Raw genomic sequence first — 20,964 nt, 5'->3', positions numbered from 1 at the left:
AGATTCCAGATCCCAGCAAATTACACTGTGTATTGATATAATATCTGGATAAAGACAGACCTGGTGTGTAGGGACCTGTCATCCCCCTGCATAGCTTCTCCAAACTAAAAACACAGCAGGAGGACCCCAACAGTTCAGTTTAATCTGCAGGATCTCACCTACAGCAGAGACTTCTCAGGCATAAAAGGATCAATCACAGAAGCTTCTCAGCAAACTCATTTTATAATAAAGGAATTTCAAATCTCATATTAAAAATAAAATGGATAGGTCTCAGCTGACTATGGAGAATTACCTGAGTATTTTCTGTGCTTTCTTCACCTTTAATCTCTGCCTCTTCAGATGTTACTGCAAATGTCTCAACAGGAGCCTTTTCTGATGATAGAAAGGATAAGTGAACAAGCCCAGGATAATAGGATGTATTATCCTATATTCTGCAGTCCTTCTGTCTTCTGAAGCATTAATATACAGATGCATCCCTTTCTAATGCTCTCTCATTAGACAACATAGCAACCAATCCCCAGTTTGGACGTTGATTGTTTATTCAAAGCCACAAAAGGAGACAATGTTATTACTAGAATAAAACTGCAGTAATTCTGGCTGGACTGAAATAAAAATCCCCTGATTTTGACTGAAATCAAACTTCTGAAATCCACTTCTGATCTGAGTAGCTTTGTTTCTGAGTATCCCTTCAACTCTGAACCTTCTGCCCTCCAAAAGCGGCTGCAATTATGTACAGCCATGAGGAATGCTTTCAAGGCACATAGGAGTTATAACATCGTTTGGTTTTGTTTATATGGATATAAATGAATATACTAGTCTTGCTAGAGAATGAGGGATGTCTACATTCCAATCACAGCCCTGAGTGTGGAGTCATGCTAGCATCAAGCTTCTTGAAACTAGTTTGGAATCTATGAAAAGATTCCAACAACAACAATCCATGCTTTCATGGCATTGAAGATCCCATTCAGCACTTTGTTCTACTTCAAATCATCATGCACATTTTGTTAAGTCTAAAATAAAAGATGCACTGGCCCTCAGAAGCTGCAAGTAACAACTGTTCTCGGGAGATTATCCAGTGTCACCATCATGCCTGACAGTTACCACCTTGAAAGGACACTATTTGTGACACAACTTCTCCTTTCACAAACAGCAGAAATATGAGAAAATCACTAAAAAAAAAGGCACATCTTGTCCTGCTGAAAATTCAAACCTAGAACTGTTTACTAACAATAGAGCTTTTCAGCCTCTGATTAAGGTGTCTTTCTGACTGAAGACCTAAGAATGGCAATAGTAGCTCAGATCAAAGGTCCAGCTAGCTCAATATCTTGTATCTCATATTGTCCAGAAGTAGATGTCCTGGTAAGAGTGTAAGAATGGTCAAGTATATGATAGTTTCCTGAACAATCACCCAGCCCCCAAATGTTTCTGCTTTAACACTTTAAATCATGGCTGAATCTTTCAAAGCAGGCTAAGGAGTTTAGACATGTATGCCCAACTAATAGTAATGGAAGATGTTTAAAAGACACTAAATAGCTCTGAAATTTTCAGTGTTAGTGTTCACATTGCTCGAAAAGCATGCACCATTTTCTACACTGTAGCAAACATCTGGCTGGTTGTTTTTTCTGGTTTTGTTTCCTGAGTAGGATGCAAGCCAAAATAGGAGCTGTTCAATTCTATAGTGATGAAGCATGATCATTCCCTCATGTTGAATAAGTGGTACCAGTGCCTAGCTGAAAATTATTGTGGTTTCAGATAATAAACCTACTTGCTGCAGCGCTTAATTTGATACTCTGCCGTCTGCCTTCATCTGAATCTTTGAGTATCATGTTTCCATTCAAAGAGAAGTGAATGGCCATTTGATCCACATAACTTATTGGCTTGTATGCTCGTTCCTACAAAGAGGAAAAAACCAACAAAATCAGCATGGAAAAAAAATATTTTAAACCGGAAATACTGTGTAGCCTAAATTGTTAAAGCTAAGAGGATCCACACTGATAAATATATGTTTGTTATTGGCATACTTACTCTGAATTTCTTCTATTCATATCTCAGGACACTGAGAGCCATAAATTAAAAATACAACAAAAAGAAACAAGAATATGAAACCTCTAGCTCTCCACCACTACCACAGCAACTGAGTCTAAACACAGTTCTAGTGGACCTCTACTACACAGCACTCCCTAAGAGATTTTCATGTCCTGTTGTGCTGAGATCCCCGACTGAGTTTTTGTACCTACACAAGACCAGCACCATGCATAGAGAGCAGTTCTGATCTGGAGACAGTACAGGCTTGTAGCATCATGCCCAGGTTTTAAGCACTGTACTAATTCAGCTATTTGATGCTAGCTTGATTGGCATTTGCTTGTGGACCACTGTACAGTTCAGGCACGCTCTCCTAGGCTCAAACTGTGTATTAAGATTTTGAGCTGCACCTAAAAGCAATCAGAAGCCACTGTGAACCACAGATGCTTCAATAGTTTCTTCTTAAAAATATGACTGCTTTCTATACCAATCACAGCACAGCATTGAGGTCACTTCAGTCACTGTGGATGATTTGAAGATATGGATCATTCATCACCTGTTTCTATCTCATAAATATGGAAAACATCAAGTCCAAATAGAAAAGAGAGTGACCTTATTTGCTTCCACAAGACTGATTTCCTTTCTCTGGTGATCTCATGTAATGGTTGGTCAAAATAGTTACAGTAGCACAGAGATGAGTCAGGCTTGGTAATATTTCACCTGGTTGGTTGTTCCCTTCCTAAGGTTGGGGATAATCCAATGCCAGAGCTGGACGAGGTGTCCCCATGTCCTTTCTTTCAGGGGGCGTCCAAGGGAGGAATGGGAGGCAAAGCCATCATTCCATGCTCCCCCTACAGCAGCCTGTGTTGCTAGCCATACATGCTAGCAGGAGGAGGCTGCTCCAGGGTAATGCAGCATATGCTCTGCACACACAAATGTGAAGGTATGACTCTTGGGTGTTTCCTGGCAGTCTTTGAGGCACCCTCCACTGCTCACTCCTACTCATTGGGAATAGAGCTCTTGTCAGTGATTTCACAAAGCACATTTCTGAGCTCTCCTATAATTCAAACAACTGAATCTTGATGTGAGGATACTGAGGCATAACTGTCTTACAGACTGAGTAAAGCATTGCCTTTTGTCCTCTAACCACCACAGAATGGAAAAAGTTCCCACCTGAGATTAGCTGCACTAATTATGTTTGGTGCCAGATCTTGCTGAGTAATTGTTATATCCTATTTCTGAATAAATACATCAATGCTTTTAGACTTTTACCCTCTGCAAAAACCCTTAGGAACCTTTGGCAGTAAATATGTAACAAGATGAAGCCACATTAAAAGGAAATTTACCTGGTTATAAATCAAAGGAAAACACAAAACCAGTTACTTGCAAGAAATCTCATCCTGGTTTTACAGGTCATGCCACACTTACTTTAAAGCTGTATCTGACAATATTCTGGGGAGCATGGGGATTATTAGCTGTCAGGATGCGTGTAAATTCCTCTTTTAATTCCTTTGGAATGGAAACAAAATAATATCGTAAATAAAACTCCACTATTAATACAACATAAAGCATACAAAAACCACCAGGTTTACACTGAGTTCTATGATGTTCAGTTTGCTGAGGATACCTCATGTGCAGCTAATGCCTCCACAAGAACAATGCTTGGAGCCGAGATAGCTCAGAGTGGAATCCAGAGCAGTCATCCCGCTACCTACCATAGTATTTCCATGGGCTTTATTGAATTCTTTAGCTGTCATGTTAATTCTTATCTAAGCTATGGTAGCACTTGAAAAATGCTAGCTGCATTCTATAGGGCAAGAAAGACAACCTGTGTCTTGAAGCATACACTGTCCAAAAATGGAGTAAACAATAAGCTCAGTAGCAGTGCTTGAGGTATCGACCACTGCAAACAAAAAGCATTACTAGTGTTAACTGTTTTCACTACCCGAGTAGAGGGAAGTATGTATAGCTTCCCTTTGAAAGCTATCTGGAAGACAGGGAGCAATGCTAGAGTTTTACACGACAGTGAGAAGAGAGAGCAACTGCAGTTGGAAGAGTGACAGACTGAAAACCTATTGAATCAAGCTGAGAAGAAATGGTCATAAAACTGTAGGACACCTCCCTATCCTGTGTACCACACACAGGCACCTGGGTTGGATCTGGGGTCCTCCTTACCTGAAGGAAGCCCCAGTCCCATTCCCCTCTTGGATCAACTCCAAGAAGTTACATTGTCTTAAGCCCAGAACTATGTTTCAGAGCACATTCTCCCTGTTTTCCTGCTGAAAACCATTTAAGTTTATACTGCAGACACTATGCTTTAGCAAGTACTGGAGTTTTACTCCAGCAGAATTTCCTCTAAAACAAACAGGTAAAAGATAGGCTTTGGCTTATGGAGTTTTGTACACACGTCATGACAACTACAGGCACTGTTTCACTCACAGCTTCAGTCAGCTCCAGTTGATCTGGGGGTTTGACTAGAGTCTTTGCTGCCGCCCATTCATCTACCCCCTCTCCTGCTTCAGTGGAGACATCTTCATCCTACCACAGGAATGACAATACTATTACTGCACCAAGACTGTGATTGTTTTGCTCCCTCCCAAAGCAGCACCTCTCCAGGCATGAAACAAGAAGGACAAAACAGCATTCCCTCATCCATCTGTGCTTTGAGCAGAGCAGATAACCCCAAATGGCAAACCCAAATCTGAAGATTGTTGAATGGCTACACCTGCCAACAAGAGTTCAGTGAGCTGCTGTCCGAAGATACTTCCTGGCCTATAACAAAACTGGAGTAACTCCAATAACAAAACTCAAGTAACTCCACTCAATTTCAGTTTAAAAGTTAGCAATCTTGTTTCTTTGGCCATATAATACCAAAATGAACCATATTGTAGGCCTACTCAAGGGCACAAGTCGAGGAACTGCAATTACTTCTAATATGCTATTCTATAAACTGCACTTAGAAATAAGTTCAAGATACAAAGCTGCAGGATGCAGTTCCTTGAGGAATGTTAACCATTTTCTTGCAAAGGCCAGCAGGTCTGCATTCTCCCAACACAGAGAGCTGCTCTCTTTGGGCTGGGCTTAGGATGATGTCAAGATATGATATCATTAACAGGAAATTAATCACTGCAGGGATGAATTTCAGTTAATTGTCATTACAGATAAACTGCCTGAACACAAAGTTGCTGAATAAAGTGTTTAACTGCTCCAGGCAAAATTTCTCCCTCGGTTTGAAATGTGTAATGGTTGATTTAAAATAAATCAATCATTCTTTAAAATACAGTTTTCTCAGGTCTGCTAAACTTTATAGCCATACGGAGGTGCCCATGAGTCTAGGACATAAGTGAAGGCTTTTGCCAGGTACAGAGACTGGCCCCAGCAAAGCTTTGCTAGCTGCAGAACTCCACAAAGGTAAAAAGCATAATGCTCTGTAAAAAACATGCAGTGGCTGAACGTAACAGAGAATTCTGCATATGCCAGGCACTTAGGGAAAGTCACAGGCTGCAGCCTTTTTTTTCCCCCAAGGGAGCTGAAATGAGGCAAGCTGTAAGGAAGGTCAGGCACTCTGATACACGAGAGACTATGATGGCAGAACAGTTGCTTATGATTTAACGCTCCCCACATGAACACCTGCTTGTAGGACATTTATCATACAGAATTTGATGCCACTTAGCTCAGTGGCTGTTTCCCCTACTGAATCAGATAAAAAGTCTTGTGAGTCTAACATTTTTTATTTATGTTTTTCATTTAAAAGTAAATAACTTCTTATTTTTAAAGGGTCAAAAGAGGACATTTAACAAGACTGTGATTTGTCCTAAGAAAGTGAAAAGCTGTTTGTCACCATGCCTGTTTAATGTACAACTGTCCTTCTTCCATCCATGCCAATGGAGCTAAATAAGAGAAAGGTAGATTATAGAGGAATGACACTCTAAACATTTATTTGCCTGATAGTAAAAACATTATCATGAGGCCTACAGTCAAAAAGTTAACACTATTTTCTCTAATGTTTGTATTTCTATGTTAATTAAGTGAATATGGGCTATGTTTTGAATTTTTTAAACCAAGCAGGCAGTTTTCTCACAGTCTATGTCAGCTTATATTTTGGAATTTACATCCCAAACATTTTATTTTAATCTTTTCATATTGCATTACACCTAAATTGTGTCTTCATTTTAGCTGCCATTTTTATTCTAACTTGCTAGTGTAATTGCCTTCTCAGTGGCAATCTAGAGCAACTCCTTACTGCTTAATCAATTGGAATGTTACCAATTCCATAAAACAAGCCATTGTTCAAACTGAATCTAGTTTGCATCTCATAGATAAAGAAAGAAAAAAACATTTTTTAAGACTTGTGGATTTGTGGATCTTACCCGTTTTTTAGATACAGCTTTAGCAGGCCTCGGTGGTACTGCCTTTCCTCCTGAAGGTCCACTTTGGCCCTGAAGTGAGAACATACCCAATGTAAATATTCAGAGCACTTTGTTTCCTAATTTAACCAAAGCTGAATAAAAGTTTAATGTGCTTATTAATGTTTGCTCCAATGGTATGTTTAAGAAGCTGAATGTACCAGTATTTTGTCTATAAATGTCAAGGTTTTACACAGCCATTCACTAACTCCTCCCTGCCAGTGGGATGAGGGAGAAGAGAGAAGAAAGAAGAGAGGAGAAGGAGGAGGAGGAGAAAGAAGAAGAAGAAAGAATAAAAAATATTAACAATAATAATATACAAAACAAGTGATGCACAGCACAATTTCTGACTGACTGAAGCCGATGCTCAGCTAATTCTTGAGCTGCGAACCTGCCTCCTGGCTAGCTTCCCCAATTATATAGGGAGCATGATGTCATATGGTATGGGATATCCCTTTGGTTGGTTGAGGTCAGCTGTCCCAGCTGTGTCCCCTCCTTACTCCTTGTGCACCTCCACCCTACTCGCTGGTGGGGTGGGGCGAGGAGCAGAAAAGGCCTTGGCTCTGTGTAAGCACTGCTCAGCAGTAACAAAAACGTCCCTGTGTTATCAACACCGTTTTCAGCACAAATCCAAAACACAGCCCTGTACTAGCTCCTATGAAGAAAATTAGCTTTATCCCAGCCAAAACCAGCAAAATAAATCATTTGAATGAAAGGCAGTCACTTTCAAAATACAATAGTTTATCAGCATGAAGAAACGCTAGGCTCTATCCTTGTTACTACTTATCTGTGATACACCTAAATGTCACACACATGGGGTTCTAGTGCCTTACTCAAACACACAGAAAAGCTGCTCTTGCTGAAGACGACAGATCCACACCTACAAAGCCACGAGTGCTGAAAAGCCATGAAAAACACTGATGAGCAGCTGGGAAGTTAACCACTGCCAACTTCCCCGAGCACATCACAGCACAGAAAAAATTTTACGACAGGATTTAAGGAAAACAGTGAAATAGTAGTTTACGGGGAGCCTGATAGAGTATTTCTAAGGGAGATTATCCAGAGGTTAAATAACAGAAGGGTACCAGTGACAAAAGTTTGTGAAAACTTTACAGAAAGCGGGGGAGGAAATGAAAAGGATCCTTTTGAGAAGATGCTGAGGGACAGACAGGCCCAAGAACTCAGAAGGCAGAGCAAAAGAGAGCTGATAAATAAAACATAGGAGACAACATTGGAAATGTTGGCAAGAACAGTTTTAGGATGGATCCTAGATAACATTCGATGGGATGGATGGGAAAAGCAGAGGAGTTACTTGAAAAAAGTGTTTGACTTTGTGACAGGAAAGAAGGGGATACTAGAGAAAAGGGAAAGAAAATGAAGGGGTGCAGGAGCAAGTTCCCTAGGTTTATTGATTTTCTTTAGCAGAACATTAGTACGCCCTTCAGCTCAGATCAAAGGTCCACCTAGCCAAGTATCTCTCTCCAGCAGTGTTCAAAAGCAGGTATCTATGGAGCTTTCTTGAGGACACCCTCTCAGCTTGCCACAGGGACTAAAAACAGAAATGCTGTGCTTTTTATTTCATATCAGTGAACCTTTTTCTCCACATATTTATTCAGTCATTTTGCAATTCATGTGTATTTTTAGCATGTACAACTTCCACAGCAAGGAATCCCATGGTACAACTACATGCTAATACAAAGAACCGCTGCTTACTTTTCAGGTCTACCACTTGCTGCTTTTGTCTGGTTTTCCTAGTTCTTTTACTGGAAATTCCAGCTTTATCACATTATCTGCTGTTCATCCCCTTTTCCATACCTCTATGAACACCTTAAGGAGCACAAGTGTCTACAGAGATTCCTAGACTCCTCTCACATTTCCCCTTCATTATGAAAATCAAATAGTCACTTCTACCATCTGCTTCCTATGTATTAAACAATTAAGCAGCCATAATGACTTTGACCCAGTATCTCCAAGCCTTGTTTCTAAAGCGCCATTAATTGTTAAGACTTGACAAAGAGAATTCAGGAAATAAATCTTTTCAGAGGAGAACACACTCTCTAGCAGAGATGTGAGGGTGTGACTTTGAGTGTTGTTTCTCTTTGTACAAGCTAAGTCATGTAAAATTGCTGTTACTAACAAGGTGTCAGGGATTATTTTTATTCCAGAAGATACATATTAAAAGTGATGAAAAATGAGCAGACCGATACATTTCTATGCTTAGAAAATGTGCCTCACTTTGAAATACAAATTGTTACGACTCAAGTGGAGAAAATAAAGAGTTATGGTATTTCCTTCATAATCCAACAGCGGGCTAGTAGCAGAGCAGAGCAGAGCAGAGAGCCTAGGAGCCCTGGCATCACAACCACTACTGAGACTGCTGGATTACACAGCTGGCCTGTCTCCCTGCCATGTGATTGCCTGGCAATGGGCAACAAAGCATACTATCCCCCAAGGACCATGCTACCTGTGTATTAGATATGATTTAAGCAACAAAATTTAAAACAGATTTTCAGAGCAGAATTTTATTCAGATCCATATTAAAATAAAACTCTAAATTTTAAACATGAAACAAAGCCTATTCACTATCACCCTTTGTAAATGAGTCTATAAAATCATTTATCCGGCAGCAAAGGCATTGACAAGGCAATCTGAGGGTAATTGATTTTGGCAGTTGCATAGATTTCAATTAACATAATCCAAAGAGCTACCTCTGAATATTTAATACAGTATCTGCAACTGTATTAAAATCCAAAAGTGACACTGAAGAAAATCTAGAGCTACAGTGCCCTGGAAGGAAGGAGCACAAACCCTGCCCTGCTCCCCACACCATAAGAGGTTTGTAGGGTAGAGCATGAACAACTTTTCAAATTAACCAGGGACCTATGGATAATTTACTTTATTTCTTTTGTCTTTGTACAGTACCATCATGGTTTTATGACTGTAACAATGACATAGTACAGCCTGGTATGATAGAGAGACCTTGAGGAGAACCAGGATGTGGCAGAGGAGTGCAGGCAGGGGATGATAAGAGATGGGGCACAGGCTTGACAACAGAGACCCCACAGCTGTACGAATCTCACCACTGGCCAGTTAGAGAAATGCAGATCTGCAGACAAGGGAACTGGACAAAGCTGGGTTTAGGGGTAACAAAGAAAACAAAATAATAGTATCTAGCACAGTTAAAAAGCATCACACAGCTAAAAAGCATCATATATAATACCATCAGGTGTAATGCGGAACACCAGAGCAATGAATAAAGAGAAAGGTGTGAAAGCGTGTTAGCTAACATATAAAAGAAACTCCAAGTCGGTCCTAGAGGAGAAAAAAACATCAAAATGCACGTCTTATCCTTCGCAGTGAAGGACCCCAGATGCTGACAGCTTGCCATAACATCCCCACCACAACCACCACCAACAGCAAAATGAAACAATCAACCTTGGGAACCAGAGGACCAGAAGAAGGGAAAGCACAATACCACAAAAGGGGTCAAAACTGGGAAGCTTGCATGCAATGATTTTAACTGCATTACTATTATTATTAATAACAATAATAATTTTTTTCACAGAAGTACTTATTTTCTGTAATAATTACATCTGGCTGATGATAATGTTTAGACTAAGACTTCAGTCACACTAACATTACATTCTTATTTTGAGAGATATGAGGTGTGTCTCCTCTTTGCCTATAAATAAGATTTTGAGTGTAACAAAGTTTACAGATTATTTTAAAAACAAACTAGGCTCTGAAAGTCTGAGCTTTGATCCCATGCATGTTTTTACCCTTTATCAAAGGGTAGCTGAGAGTACCACATCCAACTGTGTACAACCGGCAGAGGGAGTTCAAGGGAGGGGTCTCATTGCATTAGTTGGTGGGTTTTACAGCCCTTCTCCATTTGTCTCACTTGTACTTCACTGCCAGACCCCACTCCCTGACTGTGGCAGCTTGCTTCAGGGCTCCCTGGGAACTAAGTGAAGTAGTTCCCCACATCAGGGAGCAAGAACAAGACCGGCAGGACTGTTATAAAACTGCAGTTATTATCTCTGGTATTTTGAACTAAAAAAACTCCAACCACCCCCTCCAACCTGGAGAGTTATGCCTTAGGGCTACTTGGCTGTCACACAGATCCTTGGCCAAAGGCTGCGTAGTACAGACACAGTTAGCCCACTCCAAAAGTGTGCTAAATCTGAAAAGGAAACATGGGAGCCAGTGACCGGTGTAGGCCCTGGGCTTTCTTCCATGGGTGCTCCACAAAGACAGGACAGCCATACCTGGAGCAGGTGAGCACAGATTTGTCTGGCAGGTGGCAATAGGGACTAGGAATGTGTTGGTCCTTTGCCCATTCCAGGGTCCTTCAGCAAAACTCTCCTCTCCTGCCTAGACAAACCATCCTTCACAGCACAGAGACCTACTTCAACAAAATTTGAATATCTTATTTGTTGGATATCCTGGACTCTGGCTAGTGAAGGTAAAGGCTGCAACTCTACTTGACTTAATATGCTACAGAAGTCAGTACAAAAAGCAGAAGGCAGCTTTCAGCATGCAAGCATCATTCCTGCCGGGATGGGCTGGTGCATCCTGTGCTGTGGAAGGTTCATCCCAAAGTACCTAAAACTGTTAGAATCCACTTAAAAGGTGACACAAAAATGAAGAGATGAGATCCTAGTATTTTGGCAATATTAGCACTAGGCAATACTCATCAAAACTAGTAGATCTGTTTAAAACTATCAGAAGCAGCAATGTGGGGAGCAAACATGGATCAGTCAAGAATACAAAATCTTTTACATTGCCTCCTAGTTCAGGTAATAGCACAAAGTCTACTGCTGCAACACTTGCTGGAAAAGGCAGTCCTGACATTCCTTTTAATTGGTGTATCTGTGTTTTGTCCTTTTGCTATTTCTTCTGCAAGCTTCTGCTCCTTGTAAATCTTTCCAAAATAGCACACTGTCCTTCCTCATGCCTTTCCTTAAAACTCCTCTCTGCCATTGTCTTAACCCCTGCTAGCAATGAAGCACCACGCAACCGCTTGCTTACTCCCCCTGCAGGATGGTGGGAAGAGAATTGGAAGGGTAAAAGTGAGAAAATTCGTGGGTTGAGATAAAGACAGTTTAACAGGTAAAGCAAAAGCCACACAGGCAAGCAAAACAAAATAAGGAATTCATTCACCACTTCCCATTGGCGTTAAGCCATCTCCAGGAAAGCAGGGCTCCATCCTGTGCAATGGTTACTTGGGAAGACAAATGTCATAACTCCGATATAGCACCCAGGTAGTTGATGTCCCGCTACCATGGCTCAGAATGATGACCACTGCTTCCTCATTCTTCTTTCTACTGCATCAATGTGTGATCCATAAACATTATTTAAGATGTAATTCTTTTGCTCTGACAGCTATTTCTTTGTTCCACATCACACAGTGTTTGTACAACAGCAAAGAGGTCACAAACACATCCACACTACAAATAAAAAATAAACTATAACTGTGAATCAACATAATGATTGTATATTCACAGATTGGTAGGAGTTGGAAGGGATGTCGGGAGATCATCTAGTCCAACTCCCCTGCTAAAGCAGGATCACCTAGAGCAGGTTGCACAGGATCATGTCCAAGTGGGTTTTGAATCTCTCCAGAGAAGGAGACTCCACAAGCTCTCTGGGCAGCCTGTCCCACTGCTCTGTCACCCTCAGAGTGAAGAAGTTTTTCCTCACATTCAGATGGAACTTCCTGTGTTCCAGTTTGTGCCTGTTGCTCCTTGTCCTGTCACTGGGCACCACTGAAAAGAGTCTGGCCCCATCCTCTTGACATCTGCCCTTTAGATATTGATAAGTGTTGATATTCACTAGCAAGATGCTCACCACAACTGTCCTTCATACACATCTCTCAAATTAAAGCACATTTTCACTATTACATAATTAGTTACAAAAAAAAAAAAAAGTTAACAGACTGTTATTAGCATCTGAAAGAGAAGTATTCAGAAGTTAGAAAATGCGAGAATTAAGGTTGCTGGGGCAACCTTGAATTCATCCCATTGAGCACAGGCATTATGATACACAGCTTAATTCCATAATGATACAGTTTGTTTTTCATAGGTTCCGTGCTTCACTTAAGCTCTCCCAGACTTACAAGCATGGACAGAGTTCAGACAGTAACTTGCTAGTAGTATTTTGGTTTATGTTGTTCAGCATCCAGAGTCTTTTTTTTTTTTTAAGTCAGACATCCAGTAAAGAACATTTCAATCCAAATAGTTACCTTTTAACAAATTCTATATAAACTGAAGATTGTCTTCCTACAGAAAGAATCAACAGTCTTCCTAAATCTTCCTGATAAATGGTGCTACTATCCCTGCCTTTAATAATAATAATAATTAACAAGGAGTGTGAATAATTATGAGGCATTTATATTAGGAAAAAAGAGAGATTGTTGCTAGGGAACTAAGGAACAGGCAGGAGGCATTAAAGAGTTACAAGGAGTTTCTCACCTCCAGGTCACTGTCACAACTCTGACCACTCTGGGAGGTGCTCCACTGCTGCAGCCAAAAATGCCAGAGTGAGAATCTATGCTAAACATGTTTTACTCTGATGACCATCTTACATTAAATAAATGAACAGATTATTGTAGTTCCCACAGTAAAAAGACATTAGAAGCCTATAACAGTCATTATACTTAAATAGGATATAGAAAACTCAAGTGACTGTTCTTTTCTGGACCTTTATTCCAGGATGTGTTTATGATATCAACACTTAGAAATTCCTCAATGGGCCAGACATTGACTGTGCTACGAGACAAATTGACTATTGACTACAGCCAAGATACAGTAATCCAACAGGATGATACATAAGAGAGGAAACAGCTGAAAAGTGATGCTTTAAATGCCATTTAATTTTCCTTTCCTTTGCCACAGCTCCCTCTAATACTGACAAACCATCAGGAGATGTAAATAGCTGCAAAATCAAGTCCTTCAGCAGGAAGTTTTCATGTTGCTGGTCTATCCAACAAGCATTTCTAATTCTATTTTTAGGTAGGATGTTTGGGTTGTGTCCAAATGAATTTCCTCTTTTTTCTTTTTCTTTTTTTTTTAGTTATAAAACAGAAAAATTAGAATAAGAAGAAACTATGCTTCTTTCCAAAGGATATTGCTGTAAATGAAAAAGGCACAACCTGGCTGGCATTTAGGAAGAGCTATCTTATTTCTGCATCCCAGAAACATGTAATGGGAGGGCAAGCATTGAAGAGATGTGATGTCTAGTGGAAGTTTTTCCCTCAACACCCTAGTAACATGTTTCCAGCTTGGCCTGAAATGAGGAAAATAAAGAATCATACTCAACCATCCATACTCAATCATCCATTCAAGTATTGTCCTTCTTGCTTACTCTATGCACAGTGATTATTACTCTCTCTTTTTGTTGGCCACATGGCAGACACTAATTGCTGATCTGAGACTCATTAACTGAATTTATACAAAACAGACAGGACTATCAGTACCTGCCTTCTTGACTGAATAGCAAAAGTTCTAAAGCTTTTTCCAAGTCCTGGAATAATCATGCCTGTTCTTTTTTTACAGCTATTTTCTATGGCTCTATTTTTCAACTATTTCAGCATCTGCTGCAAAAAAGCTCTCACTTGTCAGTGGCAGTGCTGATGGTAAATAAATCATCTTGGTGTCCCAGGAAGCAGAGATTTACTCTGAAGAATCATAGAATCATACAATGGTTTGGGTTGGAAAAGACCTCAAAGATCATCTAGTTGCAACCCCCCTGCTGCGGGCAGGGACACCCTCCACTAGACCAGGTTGCCCAAAGCCTCATCCAGCCTGGCCTTAAATACTTCCAGGGATGGGGCATCCACAACCTCTCTGGGCAACCTGTTCCAGTGCCTCACCACTCTCACAGTAAAGAATTTCTTTCTAACATCTAATCTAAATCGACCCCCCTTCAGCTTAAACCCATTCCCCCTTGCCCTGTCACTACACTCCCTGATAAACAGTCCCTCACCAGCTTTCCTGTAGGCCCCTTCAGGTACTGGAAGGCCGCAATTAGGTCTCCTTGGAGCCGCCTTTTCTCCAGGCTGAACAGCCCCAACTCTCTTAGCCTGTCCTCACAGGAGAGGTGCTCCAGCCCTCTGATCAGCTTCGTGGCCTCCTCTGGACTCGCTCCAACAGCTCCATGTCTCTCCTGTACTGGGGCCCCCAGAGCTGGACGCAGTACTCCAGGTGGGGTCTCACAAGAGCAGAGTAGAGGGGCAGGATCACCTCCCTCGACCTGCTGGTCACACCTCTCTTGATGCAGCCCAGGACACAGTTGGCTTTCTGGGCTGCAAGCGCACACTGCCACCTCATGTTGAGCTTCTCATCAATCAATACCCCCAAGTCCTTCTTCTCAGGGCTGCTTTCAATCCATTCCTTGCCCAGCCTATAGTCGTGCTTGGGATTGCGCCGACCCACATGCGGGACCTTGCACTTGGCCTTGTTGAACTTCATGCAATTTGCACAGGCCCACCTCTCCAGCCTGTCAAGGTCCCTCTGGATGGCATCCCTTCCCTCCAGTGTGTCGACCACACCACACAGTTTGGTGTCGTCGGCAAACTTGCTGAGGGTGCACTCGATCCCATTGTCCATGTCGCCAACAAAGATGTTGAACAGTGCCGGTCCCAGTACCGACCTCTGAGGAACACCACTCATCACCATTCTCCACTTGGACATTGAGCTGTTGACCACAACTGTTTGAGTGCGACCATCCAGCCAATTCCTTATCCACCGAGTGGTCCATCCATCGAATCCATGTCTCTCCAATTTAGAGACAAGGATGTCATGCAGGACAGTGTCAAATGCCTTGCACAAGTCCAGGTAGATGATGTCAGTTGCCCTTCCCTTATCCACTGACGCTGTAACCCCATCATAGAAGGTCACCAAGTTTGTCAGGCACTATTTGCCCTTAGTGAAGCCGTGTTGGCTGTCACCAATCACCTCCTTGTTTTCCATGTGCCTGAGCATAGTCTCCAGGAGGGTCTGCTCCATAATCTTGCCAGGCATGGAGGTGAGACTGACCGGCCTGTAGTTCCCTGGGTCTTCCTTTTTACCCTTCTTAAAAATGGGGGTTATGTTTCCCTCTTCCAGTCGGTGGGAACTTCGCCAGACTGCCAGGACTTCTCAAAGATGATGGCAAGTGGCCTGGCCACTTCATCTGCCAGTTCCCTCAAGACCCGTGGATGCATCTCATCAGGTCCTGTGGACTTGTGCACCTTCAGGTTCCTTAGATATTCTCGAACCTGATCTTCTCCTGCAGTGGGCAGTTCTGCATTCTCCCAGTCCCTGCCTTCTGTGACCTGGGCAGTGTGGCTCAAGCATTTGCCAGTGAAGACTGAGGCAAAGAAGTCGTTGAGTACCTCGGCCTTCTCCATATTCTGGGTAACTAGGTCACCCGTTTAATTCCGGAGGGGACCCACATTTTCCCTCGTCCTCCTCTTATCACTGACATACCCATAGAAGCTTTTCTTGTTGTCCTTGACATCCCTGACCAGACTAATTTCTATCAGGGCTTTGGCTTTCCTAACCCGATCCCTGGCTTCTTGGACAGTTTCTCTGTATTCTTCCCAGGCTACCTGCCCTTGCTTCCACCCTCTGTAGGCTTCCTTTTTTTGTTTGACTTTGCCCAGGAGCACCTTGTTCATCCATGGGGGCCTCTTGGTGGATTTGCTTGACTTCCTCTTTGTTGGGCTGCATCGCTCCTGAGCTTGGAGGAGGTGACCCTTGAATATTAGCCAGCTGTCTTGGGCCCCTCTTCCTTCCAGGGCTTTGTCCCATGATATCCTACCAAGCAGATCCCTGAAGAGGCCAAAGTCTGCTCTCCTGAAGTCCAGGGTAGTGAGCTTGCTGTGCACCCTCCTCACTGCCCTGAGGATCCTGAATTCCACCATTTCGTGGTCACTGCAGCCAAGGCTGCCCTTGAGCTTGATGTCCCCTACCAGGCCCTCCTTATTGGTGAGAATAAGGTCCAGCATGGCACCTCTCCTCGTGGGCTCCTCTATCACTTGGAGGAGAGAGTTGTCATCAACACATTCCAGGAACTTCCTGGATTGCTTACGCTCAGCTACGTAAGAGCAAGTGTTCCTTTAAGAACCACCTTAAATCCTGAATTTGTGACTGCAGAAATCCATCAGGAAAAAATGTGTCCATCCCTCACATTCAGATCCAAGGCCAGCCCTGACTAATCAAGTAGGAGATGCAATGATGCTATCACGTGTGCTGTCCTGCCATCCAGGATGAGGTTCCTCACTATGGCCTTTGCTGGATGGTACATTCTTCTCCTATACTATCAGATCAAACTACCTCTTGCAACTGGTCACTGGAAGGTGAGGAGCCAAACACACCACTATACAATAACTCCTTGAGTAATGTGAAATTTCTCCCTATGCTTAAAACAGAAGGTTGGCTGAGCAGATCTGGATTTGCACATCCAGCCTAAAATACCAGAAAACTCAGAGGCAGGGATGATGCAGGTTGATTACTCTGCAAAGATGAACTGTCAGTTCATATTAAGCAAATTTTCCAAGGGCTGAAAATCGATTACATATTAATAAAACACTCATCAGGGCAATGACAAACCTATACTATATTTTTTTAAGATCATTAAAGAGACTTTCCTGCACCCTTTCTGCTCCCCATGCTAGCTGTCACCGTAAGACAATCAGACTACAAGGCTAAGCAATCACAGAACGCTCCTGCTAAGTTTATTTCACCTTCCTGAGCAGAGACATTATCATTTCTGCTTCCTCTGGAGCACAGCACAGAGGTTAACACATAATCTGAAAAAAAGAGAACACAGCTGCCCATAGGATTCTAAGGGGAAGGGGAAGAGTCATTACAAGAGCTAAGCTTGACATTTCTGTAAAACCATTTAATAATTTCCTGCTAGCTTTTTATTCTTGTTTTGAATATTAGTAATCTCCATAATAGATCACCACTCAGCACAAGGAGCAAAGAAGCATGTCATGGAAACAAAGCCAAAGGAAGCAAAGTGACTTTTAGTCTGACCTGCAGCAGACATCCATTTACACACACTAGGGAGGCCAATTTAAGAGCTACTTGCCAACACATTTTATAATCTGTTTTGTGAGAGACACTAAACTGAGCATTTATTTTATATTCCATGGATGGTTTAATGCATGTTTAAGAGCCAGTAAGCACCTTAAAAGCCTTTGCTTGCAAAAATGTAAAATGTGTCTGATTATTGACTGTGTTTGAGGAGTGGGTCTCTTTGTTTCTCTTTGACAACTGGCTAAACAGCAAAGCAGCTGCTTACATGTCAGCGTGTGCAAGACCACAAGTCAAGTGTAATGAGAAATGCCTTGCTGTCCAAATTCAGATGCTTTCTTAACACTGCATAAGTGACCTGTTACTGACAGTGGGTTGACCCTAAATGATAAGCCCAGCCAGTTTGGTTTTGCACACCATAAATGCAAAGAAGTGTATGACATGTCAGTTAAGAAACCATAACCAAATTTTGTTTCTCCTTGGGGTGGGTTCAGCTACAGAGGCACACCGCAGCACAGGGTGCTCTCCACTGCTCACACAAGGCTTTTCCTTGAGTCACAAAGCGAAAACATGAAAATCTGGAACCAACACCTCCAACAGCATACCTGATAACCATGTTCAAAATTACAATCTCAAAAGTGTTGGCAACTTTCTCTCACCACCCAGGACTAGGACTGACACCAGGCTAATGGGTCCCTTCCCTACCAACAACATCCTGCATGTCTGTGCATCTGCCACGCAGGTCAGCATGTATAGAACACTACGTGTCTGAGTGTCCTGCTTGTCATATTCAAGACCTCATTTTCAGGGGAGCTAAGAATCTAATTCTTCATTCCTTTCATTCTGATGTAGGGATGTTGGCTCATGCCTTTCCATAAATCTACATCATCCCTAAATGCTGTGGAGCTCAATTTCAGTTTCATAACACATTTCAGACCTGAAATGAAGTATGTTATTGAAGTACAGAGCATACATAAGTATTATTATTTACAAAGCTGCATTGGGAACACAAAGATCCAAGCACACCCAATTGTTTTAACAGACTTTGAATGCTGAAACATTTCTTATTAATGTACACAAACATACAAGAGTATAAAAATGCTTCTAATTAAGGCTCAGATCAAGTCAAATGATTCATCTGGAAGGACGCAGACTTTATCTCTGATGGCCAGCTGGCTTTTGACATTTTTTCACCCAGGAATATAGGAAATTTCTTTCAAAGAAGAAAAAAAAGACATCAGATAGCTGGAGATTGAAGTGGAGGCTGAAGTCACTTGGATAAAGAAAGAAAGAGTGAAACAAAACAAGAAGTTTATGTCAGAGGAGGAGGTGGATACAAGACAGGCACAGCAGAAGGGCAGGCAACCACCACCTGTGAGGGAAAATAAGAAGAAGAAAGAAGAATTGATCACAAAGCACTTTAAGAGCAGCCAGCCATGAAAGCAGAGGAGGAGCTGGAAGTGACACATGGTAAAAGGGAAGGACCTGATAGTGTTCAGGTAACTATCTCAGCTTTGAGAACAATCTTAGGAATAAAATTTTCAAAGGGAAAGCAGTCAGCAATAGAAAACCTAGGAGGCAGAGCAGAATAAAGCAATATATAGGAAATAGAGGAATGAAAGACAGGTGAAAAGAGCATGGTGCTAGAGGAGAATTTGCAATGAAAGGGACAAGGATGGAAAACCTACAGAAATGATGCTCAGCAGAAAAACCACCTTCACTGGCAAGTAGCAGGCTTGTTTCCTGTGTCACTACAAACACTGGCAGAGCGGAGGAATGTGTATGAGGGAGAAGTGCAGGAGCTTACTCATTTTCAAAGGAGATTTTCTTGTCAAGAACTAGGATCTAGACCTTGACTCACCAATAACTTTATAGTGGCTATCAGGGCTCAGTAAATACCAATCATCAGGTCCTGATCGGATGGTGAATAGTGCAAAGGCACAGTCATTCACTCTGTGTACTCCCAAAGCCACTGAGATATGGTAAATATTTTGAGTCAGCAAAAACGAGCCAAAAGCCTCTAGACTTCAAGGCTACACAATTCTTCCACTAGAATATTTTAGTAGATAAATGGGCATGAAACAGATATCAGATTTAACAAGCTTATTGCAAATATAGGAAAGGCAATACAGGACAAGTCTTTTAACTTATTGTAATGAAAGTTATGTGAAAAGCCAAAAATCCTAAGAGTTAAAACAGTTTATGATGTTTCAAGAGCTTTAAAATAAAATGAATGCCTTTACAGCACATTAATTAAATTTTTCAAATAACATGTGAATCAAAGCCTCTCAGTTTCAGAATATTTCAGATAATGGCTACTGAAAATGACTGAAAATATTTGTGTGGAAATTCTAAAAATAAAAGAAACTGAAATTCAGAGCAAGCATTTCATCCCAGGTTTAGTTTGTATCATTATTATTATTATTAATGGGTTTTACAATTTTAGCATAAACTTCTTCATTATCTAGGATTGGATGTGGGTTTTGGTTCTGAATTTGTGCCCTTTGCAAACTTTATAAAGCCCTTTGTAACTTGATAATTACTAGCACTTCTTAGTAGAAGGATTAGGAATGTCACAGTGATCCTCTTTCTTACTCTTGCCTACTCTAAAGCCCTGAAGCCCTTCTACCACACGTGCAGGAACCCTCAGATGGCTCCAAGAGACATCAGGCCCATGAGGAACCATTTCAATACTTCTGGATTTCAGGTCCACCTCTGGTTGCAGGAGCAGGGAGATATGATTGGGGTCTGCAGAGTCAGCTCACACTTAGCAGGGTTTATTAGCTCAGGCTTCAGAAGTCACATAATATAGAGTCTATACAGCCCTAGTGTGGATAAACCACAGTCTAGAGGAATTACCCTTGGGAAACTAGAGAGGGATCAGATGATCAGCAAGGATTGCTGTTCCCTTTTTGAAGTAACTCCTGCTGTCTGGACCCTTTCACAGACCACTGGGGATTGTCCAGGGATCTCAGCTACCACCTCACAGCTCTGAACCATTATGTCAGTCCCCCTTTTTCTCCCTTCTGCCTTCCTTGATCAGTTACGGCTTTCTGTCATGTGTTCGGGACTGAGGAAGCAGGCTGCTTGTTCTTGGTCACTTCTAGGCCACCTATGCTAACCCTCTTCGCCTCACCTCAAAGATCAAATACGTTGGGATTGACATAAACCTGTTATATAAAGGCTTTTACCAGTCAGGTCAGCTCCTGCTTTTAAACCAAACACTTTGATACTCCAGTAGCAGATGAGATCCAGGAATGAATCTGACTGAGCCCTTCATCCTGTGAGGGTTTGCACACAGACATGCCCACACAAAGCCCGAAGGTGGTGAGGTCTCACAGACACACATCCACCCACACCGCTGCTGTCAGAGTAGGGTTAGGGCCATGAAGGTTAGCAGATGACTTCACTTCATTGTCTGAACTGAGAGAAAACCAAATAGCAAACTAAAAGGGAAGTGATAAAAGTTACAGCTAGGTATAATTGAATTTTCTTAAAACTATTTAAAAACA

At 41.8% G+C, this 20,964-nt stretch overlaps 1 protein-coding gene across 3 annotated transcripts in view; it reads right to left on the bottom strand.

Annotated features, from left to right (window-relative positions):
• Positions 1-20,964, bottom strand: part of DNAI1 (dynein axonemal intermediate chain 1) — a 157,361-nt gene that overhangs the window by 135,567 nt on the left and 830 nt on the right. For 2 of the 3 annotated variants that reach the window (XM_054810416.1, XM_054810418.1), the window contains exons 2-6: positions 6,393-6,461; positions 4,462-4,560; positions 3,451-3,531; positions 1,766-1,892; positions 293-372 (exon numbers count right to left, since the gene is read on the bottom strand). In XM_054810416.1, the coding sequence (XP_054666391.1) occupies positions 293-372; positions 1,766-1,892; positions 3,451-3,531; positions 4,462-4,560; positions 6,393-6,461 (456 nt within the window). The remainder of the gene's footprint in view (positions 1-292; positions 373-1,765; positions 1,893-3,450; positions 3,532-4,461; positions 4,561-6,392; positions 6,462-20,964) is intronic. The other variant, XM_054810417.1, reaches the window with a different exon arrangement.

This window comes from Grus americana, chromosome Z (assembly GCF_028858705.1).
Source record: "Grus americana isolate bGruAme1 chromosome Z, bGruAme1.mat, whole genome shotgun sequence".
Classification (NCBI taxonomy): domain Eukaryota; kingdom Metazoa; phylum Chordata; class Aves; order Gruiformes; family Gruidae; genus Grus; species Grus americana.
Note: the sequence above shows the minus strand (reverse complement) of the source record. Positions and strands in the feature narration are given on the sequence as shown.